The 14,956-nt window shown below is 46.0% G+C and overlaps 1 protein-coding gene across 2 annotated transcripts; it reads right to left on the bottom strand.

Annotated features, from left to right (window-relative positions):
- Positions 1–5,525: 5,525 nt before the first annotated feature.
- On the bottom strand, positions 5,526–14,232 carry LOC118852852 (zinc finger protein 84-like). Of its 2 annotated transcripts, none has more exons than XM_036762557.1 (6): positions 14,117–14,232; positions 11,467–11,631; positions 10,924–11,015; positions 9,786–9,912; positions 7,656–7,754; positions 5,526–7,155 (listed from the first exon to the last, which is right to left on the bottom strand). In XM_036762557.1, exons 2-6 carry the CDS (start codon positions 11,498–11,500, stop codon positions 5,702–5,704), a joined length of 1,806 nt encoding a protein of 601 aa, XP_036618452.1. In that variant the 5' UTR covers positions 11,501–11,631; positions 14,117–14,232; the 3' UTR covers positions 5,526–5,701. The 2 variants fall into 2 exon arrangements, with proteins under 2 accessions (XP_036618452.1, XP_036618453.1); XM_036762558.1 differs by lacking the exon at positions 14,117–14,232 and adding an exon at positions 13,672–13,893.
- Between the last annotated feature and the right edge of the window lie 724 nt (positions 14,233–14,956).

Genomic DNA, 14,956 nt, shown 5'->3' with positions numbered 1-14,956 from the left:
CATTCACAGAAATGCAAGGATGTTTCTATCCAACAAGGCTTGGGCCAAACTGTGGGAAGCTGGAAGAGACCACTTCCAAGAGTGGCATTGGCTCTGGTGGGCTTCACATTCCGCCTACTGCCAATACCCAACCCACTGCACTTTGAATTTCACAGTGAGTCAGCCAGCAAGGGGATGCTTTTTCTTCCAGTGTTGTGTAGAAGAAATTGTAGTGAGCTTGAATTTGAGTCCAGATCCCATCCCTCACCATGATTTCACCCACCCTGTCCTTTAAAATATGGACACAGCTGCCTCATCTACTGCATGGTTTTGAGTCTAGGTATTTCTAGACTGATTAGCTATTGTTGTTATTGTAAAATGGTGGAGTTGTAACATATTTCAGCTGGATAGGACCTCAATATTCATCTAACATTTAGATTGTGTTTAGTATGGGCTAGAAGCTGTGCTCAGTCCTTTACAGAGGCAAAGGGACTAGGTGAGGGTCATCCAGCTAGTTGTGTCTGAGGCTGGATTTGAACTCAGGTCTTCCTGAAGTTCACATCCAGTTCATGGCATGAGATGTGAGAGGACCTTGTGATTTTTAAAAACATGAATAGCCTCCGTACGTAACCAGGGGTCTCTGACCCCTGTAGGTTCCCTATAAACAGGCAGCCTCAACAAAGACGCTGGAACATCCAAAGAAGGGAATTCGAGTCGTGCTTGGAATAGAGTCTAATGTATGACAATTCAACCATGCCAGTGCATGGGCTGGACTACATAATTCTCAAATTCTGTGATTCTGAATGTCTTCCTGTGTGAAGACTGGAAAGCTTTGTTGGCCCCCAGCCTTCGTACCTTATCTCACAGTGACATCTAGTGGCCAAGACACAGGTGGCAGATGTTCAGAGGTGTACTCTGTCCATGGAGTAAGCAGACACAAAGCTTGGTAAGATACGCTCCCTGTGCTTGCTCAAGGTCGAAAAAAGACACAAGCCACCAATGCTAATGACAGTCATCTTTCAATTTGTTTTCAATCAGAATCAATAATAGATTCCTTTATAACATGGCCTTTTCCTACCTTTCCAATCTGTTTTCTTAGACCTTTCTTCTCTCAGAGATCAGTGAATATTGGCTATGTATGACACTGGCTTTTCCCTTCTTTTATCCCCCTACCTTTTAAGCTTTTACAAAGAAATATTTTCTTCACAGGTATAATCACAAATACAAAATCTGACACATGGGAGGGATCATCCCCAACTCCCCATACTTCCTCATTCTCTGGGGAGGGAAAAGGTGATTAGGTCCAGAGCTTAGCTCAGTCACTATAAAGTTCAGTTACAAGGTCAAACCCACTTCAGGCTTGAGTGCCAAGCACCCTGGTTTCTCTGCACTTCCCTTTCAGGCTGGCTTGCTGCAAATTCTGTCTCTAAGGTTGCCATGGCTCACACTCCCAGATTTCATGGGGATTTACTGCCCATGATTGAAACTGAAGACACAGGACAGAAACAGATACCCCCAGACCCATTTCTTGGAGCAGGGGAAGGAAGTCCTTCCCCTCTCACCAGTTCTATTCATGGCACCTTCACTGTGAGTGAACTGAGATCTTCATCGTGGAAGTAACTGGAGAGAACATATGGGGAACAGCGTGAGCCAGAAAGAGCTATGCAAGTTTCCCCTGGCTATCCTCTGTGCCTTGAATGTTTTCCCTCATCTCTATTTCCTGGCTTCCTTCAGTTCTAAGCTAAAATCCCACCTGTAAGGAGCCTTTTCTAGTCCTCTTTAATTTCTTTGTGCCAGGCACTATGCTAAGCATCGAGTATACATAGTAGGCACTTAAATGCTGGTTGACTGGATGACAGGAGACAGGCACACAGCATCTATAATCATTAGATCCTCCCTGCTCTCAGTGAGTCCAGCGCACCTAGCTTTGATAAACTGCATCCCTGGATGTTTAAAGAACAGACAGATGGGACTGCTACGCTTCTACCAGTGATCTGCCAGGAATCTTGGGACTGCTGCACCTCTACCGGTGATCTGCCAGGAATCTTGGAAAACGGGAGATGTGCTTACAGGACATCTAGATGTTCACATTCTACCCTGGTTTTCAGAATGGAAGAAGGGGAATCCCAGAATGCATTGCTAAAAGGATAATTGTGTTAAAAACTTAGAAAAGGAAATGGTGATCAACAGGAGCCGGCATTGCCTCATCATGAACAAGCCATTGGTGCCTTTGCACTGGCCACCCCCATGCCTGGAAAGCTCTCCCTCCTGACTTCTGCCTGTTGGCTTCCAACTTGTGCCTTCCCTCTGAGATTATCTCCCACGTACACTGCTGATGCCTTGTATATGCATAGCTGTTTGCATGCCGTCTCCCCATTAGACAGTGAGCTCCTTGAAATCATTGGTTGGGTTTTTTGTTTCCTTTGTATGTTTTGCTTTTCTTTGTATCCTCACCGTGCTTGGTACACAGTTTTATTATTTATGTCAGGGCTTATCCTATGATTATATCTAACTTTTTGCAACGTGGAGGAACAGGAAAAAAAACAGATGTCCACTTATTTGGCAAGGACGAAACAATTTGTGAATGTATTGGCATATTGCTATGCTGAAGGAAATGATGAATGCTATAAATAAAGCATGGAAAGATCTACCGTGAACCAATGCAGAGTGAAGTTGGAAGGACCAAGAAAACAATATTCACAGTGACTATACCTATGTAAATGGAAAGAACATCCTCCCACCCCCAATCAAAAGTGAGTGTTGCAAAATTATAAGGAACAGGCATTGCTCAAAGAAGATAAGAAACTCCCAACCTAATCTTTTGTAGAGGTGGGAGGTACACAGGTGCTGCCCATTGCAGCACATTTTCAGACTTGTTTTTGATGGAGTAATCACTTATGCTGATTTACTCCTTTTTGTCTTTAAAAATACTCCATTATAATATTTTGCATGACTTCACATATATACAGTCGGTACCCTTGTTTGCCTTCTCCAAAGGGAGGGAGAGAATTTGGAACTCAAAATAAAAAAAAAATGTTAAGAGATAATCTATGATATGGGATGGCTCTCTGAAGAAGAGATATAAAGAGAAATTTTATTTAAAATAACCACAGAACCATAATATCTTGGTAGTATATCTACCAACATGCACTGGGGACCAACATTATATTAATCTAACTATAAAACATTCTTTGCAGAAAAATAGATTTAAATAATTGAGGAAAAAAGTTAATTGTTCATGAGTAGGTTGAGCCAATATAACAAAGATGACAATGCCATCTAAGTAACTTATTTTTAGGAGTTTGATTGGTCTGGTACTGAGTATTTTACAAACCTAGAAAAATAATAAAGAAATTCCTGTGGAAGAACAAAAGGTCAAGAATCTTGAAGGTAACTTACAAAAAAGAGAGAGAAGGAAAAGCTATACAGGGAGTCCCTAAAGTCTGGACCCACAGGCAAAAATGCGTATTTTCAAGAAATGAATGAAATTTTCAACAACATTTTGTTTAATTGGAATATTAACAAATAACATCTTCAATGTGATTTCCATCATTTGTGATGCAAAGGTTGATGCACTTTGCAAGATTCACGTGAACGCGATGCCATAACTCCACATTGCCATCTATGTTAGCACATTCACTCTTTATGTGTTCAATCAAGTGTGTTGCATCTGTAATTTTTTATTGAGTACATATTCTCCTTTAGCATGTCCCAGAAAAAAGAAGTCAAGGGGGCTAAGGTGTGTTAATAGTCCAAATATTTCAAAATATGCATTTTTGCCTATGTGTCCAGACTTTAGGGACACCCTGTAATATCAGATCTCAAAATGTACTATAAAGCAGTAATCATTAAAGTAATTTGGTACTGGTTTAAAAAAAAAGGGACAGAGCAAGAGGTCAATCAGAGGAAAAGATTAGGTACACAGCATACAGACAAACACAACATCCCCGTTTAATAAATCCAGAGACCTCAGTGGGTGAAAGGTACAATCTGAAAAATTAATGGGAAAATTGGACAATCATCTGGCAGAAATTAGATTAGATGAACACCTCATACCATTAGATCCACCTCATACCATGCCCCAAGACAATATCCAAGTGTACACACATCCTGGATATAATAGTTCATATTATAACCAACAGGAGTAAGGAAGAAATTGCCTTTTGGTTCTATGGATAGGGGAAGTATTCATGACCAAAAAAGGATTGACTCTGGATGCAGTGGGAGAGCTTGCCCCTTTTAAGCCAAGGTCTGTTTGTCAGAGGCAACACCCTTAATCTTAAATTTAAACTTAATCACTTCAGCAATGATTACTCTTTGGGGCTGGCCATTTAACTGGTTTGGATCCATCTAAATGTACTAATGTTTAACTCATCTCTCATATTTTCCATGAGATTAGCAGGAGACTATTAAAATGTTTAGCTAAATCGTAGATCAATCCTGTGTACAACATTCCTTTTGATCTGCCAGCTAAGTAATCCTGTCAGGAATGGAAATAGGCTGATTCTAGCTTTACTTATTCTTTGAAAAGTACAGTTACATATCTGTAATCTCATGTCTCTGGGAAAAAAAAGCCATGGTGGGGGGGAGGCAGGTGTATATTCTCATTCTCAGTTGTCAGACCAAGTCATTTTAATTACACAGCACTTGGGTTTGTTTTTTTGTTCTCTCCATTGACAATGCTGTACTAATTGTGAATATTGTTTTCCTAGTTCTGAATACTTCAGTCTGCATTTGGTGTTCATTTGTTCAGTCACATCCAACTCCTAGCGACCTTGTTGACCATACTGGCCATAGGGTTTTCTTGACAAGGATACTGGAATGGTTTGCCTTTTTCTTCCCCAGTGGATTAAGGCAAACAGAGGTTAAGTGACTTGCCCAGGGTCACAAAGCTAATAAGTGTCTGAGGCTGGGTTTGAATTTGGGTCTTCCTGACTATTGGGCCAGGGCTCTATCCACTGAGTCACCTAACTGCCTCTCATTCTGCCCAAATTCGTATAAATCTTTCCAAGCTTCTTTGAATTACTGAGAGAAGATTGTTAATATGACAGAAAATTGTTCATACCAAATGTAATATTAACTGCTACTACCTCTTAATGATTCTAGTCATGTCAGAATTCCAGTAATGTCCTTGCATTAACCTTTAAGATAGTGTCCTTTAGGTTGAACTGAGCCATAGTCTAAATCCCTACCCTGGGACTTTTCCTTGTAAAGAAAGCCTGCCTGAGCAAGACCAGCCCCAAAGTAGCCCCTGATGTCCTTACCCCTTCCATTGGGATTCATGGCATGAAGGGCAAAACAGACAGAATGAAATGGTTTTCCTTGCTTGGACTGCTGAGGGCAGCTGGCATTCATGACCAAGTCTCGCTATCTAATGTGACCCCCTACTTTTCTCCTAAACATAGAAGAACCTTTTCCTGTGAGTCTGATTGGGGTACACACCTCAGGATGGCAAGTTTCCTACCCTGTTACATTGATGCTTTATTCCTCTACTCGAGAGTTTATTTCAGGACTTGACAATATTCAGTGTTTCTGACAACAAAATATTCCATATTTAAGTACCAAAATTTATTTAGCTATCCCTCAATCAACAGGCATCAACTTTGGCAGAATATGTTCTTGGTGAAAAAACTGATTACATTCAGAATGTTTCAACTCCTTATGAGTTCTCTGATGTTTAATAAGGTATCCCCTCCTCAGTCTGAATTTTCTGATGACAAATTCAATTTGTCCTCTCACCAAAATCATCCACTCTATCATTGTCTTCTAAAGGCTTCACTCCAGTATGTATTCTCTGATGTCTAATAAGGTGTCCCTTCTGGCTGAAGCCTTTTCCACATTTGCTACACTCAAAGGGTTTCTCTCCAGTATGAATTCTTTGATGATAAATGAGGTGTCCCCTCTGACTGAAGGCTTTCCTACATTCATTACATTCAAAGGGTTTCACTCCAGTATGAGTTCTTTGATGGGTAATAAGGTCTCTCCTTTCACTGAAGGCTTTCCCACATTCATTACATGCAAAAGGTTTCACTCCACTGTGACTTCTCTGATGGGTAATAAGATGTCCTCTTCGACTGAAGCCTTTCCCACATTCATTACATGTAAAAGGTTTCTCTCCAGTATGAATTCTCCGATGGGTAATTAGGCTTGCCCTTTCACTGAATGCTTTCTCACACTGATTACATGCAAAGGGTCTCTCTCCAGTGTGAGTTCTCAGATGTGTAATAAGGATAGCCCTCCGGCTGAAGTCTTTCCCACATTCCTTACATTCAAAGGGTTTCTCTCCAGTATGAATTCTTTGATGATAAATGAGGTGTTCTCTCTGGCTAAAGGCTTTCTGACAATCATTACATTCAAAGGGTTTGACTCCAGTATGAGTTCTTTGATGTCTTATAAGGTTTGCCCTCCGGCTGAAGGCTTTCCCACATTCAGTACATTCAAAGGGTTTCTCTCCAGTATGAGTTCTCTGATGATAAATGAGTTGTCCCCTCTGACTGAAGGCTTTCCTACATTCATTACATTGAAAGGGTTTTGCTCCAACATAAGTCCTCTTATGTTTAGTCACGTTTCCCCTGTGGCTCAAGGTTTTCCCATATTTATTACATTGGTCATGTTTCTTGCCACCATGAAATGTCTGTTGTCCAACAAAATTTGATCTTCTGGGAAAGGCTTCACAACATTCATTGTGTTCCTTCAGCTTTTCTCCAGCATGCATTCTACGAAATTTAATTAGGTCTGAGTGGTAACTGAAGGGCTTCTTCCATTGTTTATATTTAGAAAGATTCTTACCTAAGGGGAGTATATTATGTGGAATTAGGTCTGAAAAATCCCTGAAGCTCTTTCCAAGTGTAACATATTTATGGATATTTCCCCCTACAGCTTCTTTCCACAGTGCATCAAAGACTGATCCCAAATGAAAATGCCTCCCAAGTGCATTACACTGAGGCATAGTCCCTTTCTTAAAAGCTGTTCTGTGAGTGCTTGTTACTTGTCTGGATGGTCTCTCCCAGCTCATCTTTCCTTTCTCTGAACTGAGGCCATATCTTCCAGCTTCTCTCTTCTTGGATAGCCAGGGACTATTCTTTGTCAGTATTTTCTCGGATGACACTCCTAGGAAAGTGTCTTGTATCGGACTTGAGTTGAGGGCTTCAAACCAGATCTTCTCACTAAGGGAATCTGAAAGAAATTTTTAAAAACTCACTATCTGCTATTAATTATGATGTGAAAAAAGGTCCTAATTTAGAATTAATTCTAGCTTTTGTCTCATTCAGCAACAAGAACAGATACAGACACAACAGACTGTGTGTCTCTCTGTCACACATACACCCACACCGCTCCCCGTCCCCCCACCCCCCGCTTTGTTAGAGTTACTCTACACTTAAAAAAGTATGGAAAATGAAGTAAATGGGCATTTTGATGCATGATCTTTATTTTACAGGTGTCTGAATATTTGTTTTTATTGGTGAGTATTAAATTTCAAATGTATGTTTAAAAATCCAACCAAAAAAAAAGAAGCACACATTATTCCCTGAGAAGGGGATATTCTTGAGCACAAGATGAAGCTCATACGAAAGAAGGAGGGGCTAGGTGTCCCCCACAGGTCCTCGGGCTTGTCCAACAGTGACAAGGTGCAGCCTCTCATATGGTCAGTCAAGGTGATGCCATGATGCACTCACCTGGACAAGAGCCTTGTGGGCTTTCTTCTTTTTCTGGTTTCCATGATGCATTTCCTCTCTCCAACAGGGAAAGCATGTCCAGTTTAGAAACAGGAAGTCCTATATGTAAGGAGAGAAATGGGAAAGTGCTGGGGGACAAAGCTATTTAAGAATTCAACTCTATTTGTGGAAAACAGGGCAGCCAGAAAGTATAAAGGACCTCTGAAGAATATGCTATTTTATATTCCAAGGGAGTATGGGTTAAAGAGCTCATTTAGATTCACAAAGAAAAGTGGTTCATTCAATCTACTCTGTGCTAAGAAGGTAAGGCCCTTTCTATGTAACACAACTGAGACTCAGTTATCTCAATCAATCGACAGGCATTTAATCACTAATCATGTCTAGGTACTGTGACTAACCAATGCCCCCAAGGAGCTTCCATTCTATCAGAGGAAACATGTATACACAGAAATAAATACAAACTTTGGAGAAAATAAAGAGACAATTTTAGGAAGGCGTCAGCAGCAGCTACAGAGACCAGGGGAGGTCTCATTTAGGAGGTGACACGAGCTGAGTTATACAAAGGCGTGGAGAAAGGAGGCAGAATGTCCTAAGTGAGGTGAGGCAACAAAGCCAACAAATCAGACAACTAAGGGGTGGCCCAGAGTGCTGGGCCTAGAACTGGGAGGACTTGAGTTCAAATCCAGCTTCAGATACTTACTCTGCGTGACCCTGGGTAAGTCAGCCTCTCTCATCCCAACTTTACAGGGGAGGAAACTGAGGCTAACAACAGCACTGTGCTGGTAAGCAAAATGGGCTCCTTAGCACTTAGTTCAACCAAGTGCCCTTGAATAGTTTGGCTTTTGTCTCCTTTGAGTAATTCAGTGTATTTCATTGAGCCTTACTAGGTGCTAAGCCCCAGGCCCAAATCCCTATTAGGTGTAAAACCTTAGTGGGTGTGGATTGGCAACTAAGGTGGGGCCCACGGTGGGGCTAACTCCAGGGAGGGCCCAGTTTACATGTCTGGGACAGCAGAGGCTCTTAGACCACGTGGGTTTAAGTCCTCCTCTTTGTGATGATTTTAGGTCACGTGGGTGAGTCGCATGTGTGACTCACCCCTGATGCTGAAAAAGACATAAAAACCAGGGGCTGGCCTTCTCTTCTCGGGAGCTCTTTCTCGCAGCAGTGGTGGCGCTCGTGACTCGGCCAGCCCTTGTTCTGAGCTCCCGGGATGAACCTAGATGTTGGTAACTATGAATTGTATTGGGTCTGTCTATTGATGTTTGTACTTTGTATTTTGCTCTGAAGTTCAGGGTGCTGGCCTTCTCCCCTGAACTAAGTGAATGATATTTGCATGCTGAATTAAAGTAAGCTTGTCAACCCCTTTAACCTTGCTTTCCTTATTAAAGCAGATCAAAAGAACCTGTGCTTTTGCAGCATGCTGGCAGCTTTCTGGGTGCTGGTTGTTGGTGGATCTGACACCCCCACAGAAGCTGCTAGCCGGATTGTTGAAACAAGCACCCACTTCACCAGGTGTTTGTGAGAATCGAATGTGATAACACAGGTAAAGAAAGCCCCTTGTGAGCCTCAGAGCTATTACTGTCATTATTATTGCTATCACGGTGCATGGTAATGTGCAGCAGACATGGAAAGGTAAATTTTATCCCAGAGGCAATAGGGAGCCAGTGGAGATTACTTCCCTTGGACTCTGTGTGTGTGCATGCATGTGTGTGTGTATGTGCGCATGTGTGTGTGCGTGTGTGCACATGCACGCGCATGTGTGTTCAATTCATTTATTTAGACTTATTGCACGCTATAATAATTGTCCAGGGAGATACCAAGTTTAGTAAGATAGTTATCGCTTGCCTCATGGGGATTCCAGTCTAGGGAGAATGAAATCCATGTAAAGGAAAGCTGCAGGCCAAGAGCCTGGAGACATCTTTGAGGGAAAGAGAGGGGAGGCCTTCCTGGAGCAAGGTGTCTCCCCACCGCCCTGGGCCTTGAAGCTAGGGGATTTCCATCAGTTGGGACTGGGATTCTCCCCATGTCTTGAGCTCTTAAATAGCCCTGCTGAGCCAGCCTAACCTCAGCTAAGCTTCTTGGTCCCCTCAAAGCCAGAGATTCTGAGTCCAAGGCCAGAGCCCTGCTTACCCAGTGAGATGAGGTTCTCGTAGTTCTCCAGCATCACTTGCCAGTAGAGGTCCTTCTGAGCTGCTTGAAGATGGCTCCATTCCTCCTGATTGAAGTGTATGGCAACATCGCTGAATGACACTGATTCCTGAAACAAACATGTGCCTGCTTAACCAGGGACCATGGAGCCAAACACTTCCTGATGATGTGCCCACCACGTGCCTTCTCTTATACTAGACTACATAGGAAGTTGATAGTTTTAATCCTCCCCACAAATGAACCCTAAGAAAACCACAGACCTTACCCAACCCTGATACTGGCGCTCCCCCTCCTGATAGCCAACTATGTTAAAAGCGGTATCGATCCATGTGTTCTGACACGGACGTCCACGGTCACGCTTCTGATCAGTTATATTATGGTTATCATCTTCCGTTAGGATGTACTGTTCACAGATTTAATCAGGAAGCAGTAATCCACAAAAGGTATGCCATGCTAGGAGTTCTACCCAGAAAGACCACTGAAGGTACACGGCTCTTTGCTATGGGTCACTTCTTCCTTTGCACAGCGAGATTGCAATCCCAATTACATGTAAAGATAGTTTTCAACATTCACTTTTATAAGATTTTGAGTTCTAAATTATTGCCCTTCCTTCTCTTCCCTCCCCAAGACAGCAAGCAGTCTGATACAGGCTATACGTGTACAATCATATTAAACATATTTCCACATTAGTCATGTTGTGAAATAAGAAGTGGCCACCTTCCAAGCCTGGAATGCTCTCCCTCTTCTCCTCTGCCTCGAGGCTTCCTCCAGGTCTCTGTGACGATGCTACCTCCTGCAAGAAACCTTTCCCAGTCCCCTTAAGGCCAGGATCTTCCCTCTGAGAGGGTTTCCAATTTACCCTGAGTGTATCTTCTAAGTACAACAGGGTTGTTTGCGTGTTGTTTCCCCCAGTAGACTGTGAGCTTCTGGCGGGCAGGGACTGTCTCGTACCTTCTTCTGTATCCCCAGTGCTAAGCGCAGTGCCTGGTATACAGCAAGCGAACAATAAATGTTCTGTGACTAACTAGATGTGTGAACTGCTCACTGAAGGGAAGGGGGTGAGATGATGTATACACTGAGAAATGCTACGGCACGAAGAGATACCCAGATAAGAACTTACCTGAGCCCTGGCCACAAGGAACCCAGCAATCATTCCCTCCTCATGCTCTATTCTCTTGTTTTGGGGAAGGGCAGAGTCTTGAAGAAGCTTATCTGGATAAGAAGAAAGAAGTCCTGGGGGGAGATGAACCTTGACCCAGACCTCACAAGCATCCCAGATTCCCGCCCTCCCTAGCCCCTCTGTGCTATCTGTCCTGCATCCCAGATCCCCTTTCCATCGGTTTCCCTGCCCTTCCTCCTGAGCGGCCCCTTGCTGCTGAGTCATGAAACAATGTCTTAACAAAGTACACAGAGAATCCTTTCTCCTTCAGCTGGTGCCAATCACACATTGCCACACTTTCTAAATGCTTGCTGACTGCCTGCCTGGAAGGACCCATGAGGCTGGACCAGGCAACAGTGATTCTGGGTGATCCAGAGAAGAAGAGGTTGGGGCAGTTTCTGTTTATTCTTCCTTTCCCTCCCAGGCCATCCCCTCACAAATCTTCCCTTTGGGCACCTCTTTTCCTGTCTTACACTAGACAGGCCCCACTTCAGTAAGGCTTACCTCTCTCCCCAGAGGTCAAGGCCAAGTCTCCCATGCTCACTCCCTCCTTGCTCGCTGACCGCTGTGACTTCACGCCAATCTTCTCTACCCCACCAGACGGTCAAGACTTGCTGCATCCCCAGAAGCTCTAGGATTGGCTCCTTTCCATCAGACAGTGCCCTGAAGCTGTGGCGAAAGGAGAGTGAAGTTGGGCCCTGTGGGCTCCAAAGCAGGACAAGGAGACCAGGGATCTGCACTGTGGGGCTTAGATCCTTGGCCCCGGCTGGGACCTCTACCTCTGGCATTCCAAGCTGGGCCCTGTTGGACTCTGTCTGGCAAAAGCTAGTGGTGCCCAAGAATGCATGGGGGCATGAGGAGGGGCCAAGAACTTAGTCACACGTTGTTACTCAGGGAACACTAAGACAGCCACAAGCCTTGGTCATACAAATGGACAGCCATCCAAGAAACCCTGGCCAGAAAGGCACCGTGCGCCACGCAAGGGGGTGAGGAGGGTCTGAGGGGGAGGGCTTCTAACCTAGTGCAGGACTCAGCACTAACCAGAAGCCTGGTCACTCAGTGGTCACAAAGCATTATTATCTATCATCATGACAACAGCTAGCATTTCTATAGCACTGTAAAGCTGACCAAGCACTACACACAGGTCACCTAATCTGTTCCTCACAGCAGCCCTTCAAAGCAGGTATTGCTATGAGCCCCATTTACAGAGGAAGAAACTGAAGCAGAAGGAGGTCACACAGCTAGTACGTATCTGAGACTGGAGACTCGGGTCTCCCTGACTCAGGCTCAGAGCTCAGCCCACTGCCAAATGCACCACTAGATGGTGAACTTAAATTGGAGCATGATCTTCCACTGCGCAGCTAGCCCTGACCCAGGAGGAGTGGTTCCGAAAGGACAAGGTGAGGCTGCACCTTTCTGCTCTGCCACCTGTTTCCTGAGAGGTGGGGGGGGGGGGACCCAACAATGGCAGAGTCCAGCAGTGGGAGCAGAATTGGGGAACATTTTTTGCCAATCATAGGGAGAGGTCTCAGAGCAACTGGGTGCAGGAAGAGGAGATTTTGGCCAAGATGAGAGTGTAGCTGCCTTTCTGGGGAAGGGCAGAGTCTTGAAGGGACCAAGGGATGCATCCTGCCCGGCTTAGACTGTCCTTTTGAAGAGTGAGCCACACCCGATATCTAGTGACCTTGGCTGGAAATGGAGCCAGCCGTCTAGCACACACGCAACACACAGCAGGGGACAATTTGTGAGAGAGAAAGGGAGGGAGGGAGAGAAAGAGAGGGGAGAGAGGAGAGAGAGAGAGAGGGGAGAGAGGAAAGAGAGAGAGAAAGAGAGGGGGAGAGAAGGAAGGAGGGAGAGAGAGTGGGAGGGAGAGAGAGAGAGGAGAGAGAGAAAAAGAGAGGAGAGAGAGAAAAAGAGAGGAGAGAGAGAAAAAGAGAGGGGAGAGAGAGAGAAAGAGAGGGGGAGAGAAGGAAGGAGGGTCAGAGAGTGGGAGGGAGAGAAAGTGGGAGGGAGAGAGAGAGAGGAGAGAGAGAAAAAGAGGAGAGAGAGAAAAAGAGAGGGGAGAGAGAGAGAAAGAGAGGGGGAGAGAAGGAAGGAGGGTCAGAGAGTGGGAGGGAGAGAAAGTGGGAGGGAGAGAGAGAGAGGAGAGAGAGAAAAAGAGAGGAGAGAGAGAGAAAGAGAGGGGGAGAGAAGGAAAGAGGGTCAGAGAGTGGGAGGGAGAGAAAGACACAGACAGAGAGGGAGAGAGAGGGGAGCACAACAGTGGGTCCGTACACGTGTGACTCTTTATCATGGTACTTCGGTGTTGTACCCACTCTTCCCCACCGGCTCCACACCTATTGGTGGGACACCGTGCCCCTGCTTTTCAGTTGTTTCCTAACTTCAGTTCTGGCTGTGCCCGCACAGTAAAATGCCTCTGGGAGTCACGCGCCTTCTGGCCGAATGCTAAGGGCGCGCCTACCGGTGGGGGCTCGGGCGGCACCACGCAGGGAGCGTAGGAAACCCTCAGGCTTGTCTCAGAAGCCCAGGACCATAACCTTCCAGGGTGAGCGCGCCCAGAAGGGGTGCCAGCATGGTGGGCTAGCACTCCAGGCGTGCCCACACTTCCCACCACAAATGCACACAACCACAAGCACGCACGTCTGCTCCCAAGAAGTCAAGAACACACTGCACTTAACACAAGCAAGCCCCCATCTCGGACATACGCACTTCCTCCCTGCGGGGCCTCAGAAGGAACCTGGCACTGGCTGGGAAGAACTGGCGCGCGGCGCAATCGTTTCTTTCTATCCTCCCTCATCCCATTGGTTCAGTCTCGAGGGGAGAGAAGGGAAGAGCGGAGAACAATGAACAGGGAACTGAGCGCCCTGCGTGTTTTTCTAAAGCATGGGGAAGGAAGCGGCTGGGCGACACCAACACATTCTCACCGACTGGGGTGGGGGTGGGGTGTTGTAGAACGCTAACGCATGCGCATTCAAAAACCTCAGAAGACGGGTAAGGGAAAGGAGCATGCGTATTCAAAGATTTCAGGGCTTGCCTATGGGGAAGAAACACCAGAGAAGCGCATGCGCACGCACTCATTTCCCTCTTTCCCTCCCACGCCCCAAGGCCTTAACAATTCGGAGCCGCCACAAGACCCTAGGCCTAGAACTCTGACCTTTAGGGAGGGACTGCTGCATGGCATTCCAAATGTCCGAGGAACAATGCCCACAATGCATCAGGCTCTGTGGCCCATCGAACGGGATGTCCTAGAGCGGCCATCCTGGCTCCGACGGGGGATCTCTGGAGGCATTTCGGGAAATGGAGTCTCCGCAGGGGAGGGTTCCCGGCTTCCTAGAGCGCCCACGTGACACGTGAACTACATCTCCCAGAGGGCATTGAGGCCTTCTGTCCCTCGCTGGAGCGTGTGCGCCTGCGCGGGCCCCGCCTCCTGTCCTTGGCCTTGGCCTCTTAATCGTTGAACCTTCTGAGGTCAAAGGGTCCCGCGACGCTCCTCCGGCCGCCCCCCCAGGTGCAGGCCTGTCACGTCTTTGATTAGAGCAGCTGTGAGGCTTATCTGACCCAAGGGAAAGACAAGCGGCTGGAAGGCTAGTGGTGCGCCTACGGCCCGAGTCACGACCTCTTGGCGGCTCTAGTGGATGGTAATGGTGATGGTGGTGATGATGATAAAGAAGATGATGGAGTCGAAGAAGAAGATGATGATGACGCCTCCCCTGGGTTCCAGGGCCAGAGATGTCGTGGCTGTCTCTCTTTGTGGCTATCGGCCTCCCTGAGCCACCGGCTCTCTCCTTCTTGGATTGAATGCCTTTTTTGTTGTTGCTAGTTTATATCATTTAGTATCCCCCCCACCCATCTTCCTTTGGAGCTGAAAGCCCCTCTTCTCTCCCCGCCCCGCCAGTGCCCCGGGGCTCCCGCGTTCTCACTGCCCCGCCTTCATCCAGACCCACGCGAGGTGTCTTGGTCCCGGCCGGCTGTTCATAGGGGCGCTCCCCCCCCC

Source organism: Trichosurus vulpecula, chromosome 6, assembly GCF_011100635.1.
Source record: "Trichosurus vulpecula isolate mTriVul1 chromosome 6, mTriVul1.pri, whole genome shotgun sequence".
NCBI classification, from domain to species: domain Eukaryota; kingdom Metazoa; phylum Chordata; class Mammalia; order Diprotodontia; family Phalangeridae; genus Trichosurus; species Trichosurus vulpecula.
This window is presented reverse-complemented; position numbering and strand designations above follow the sequence as displayed.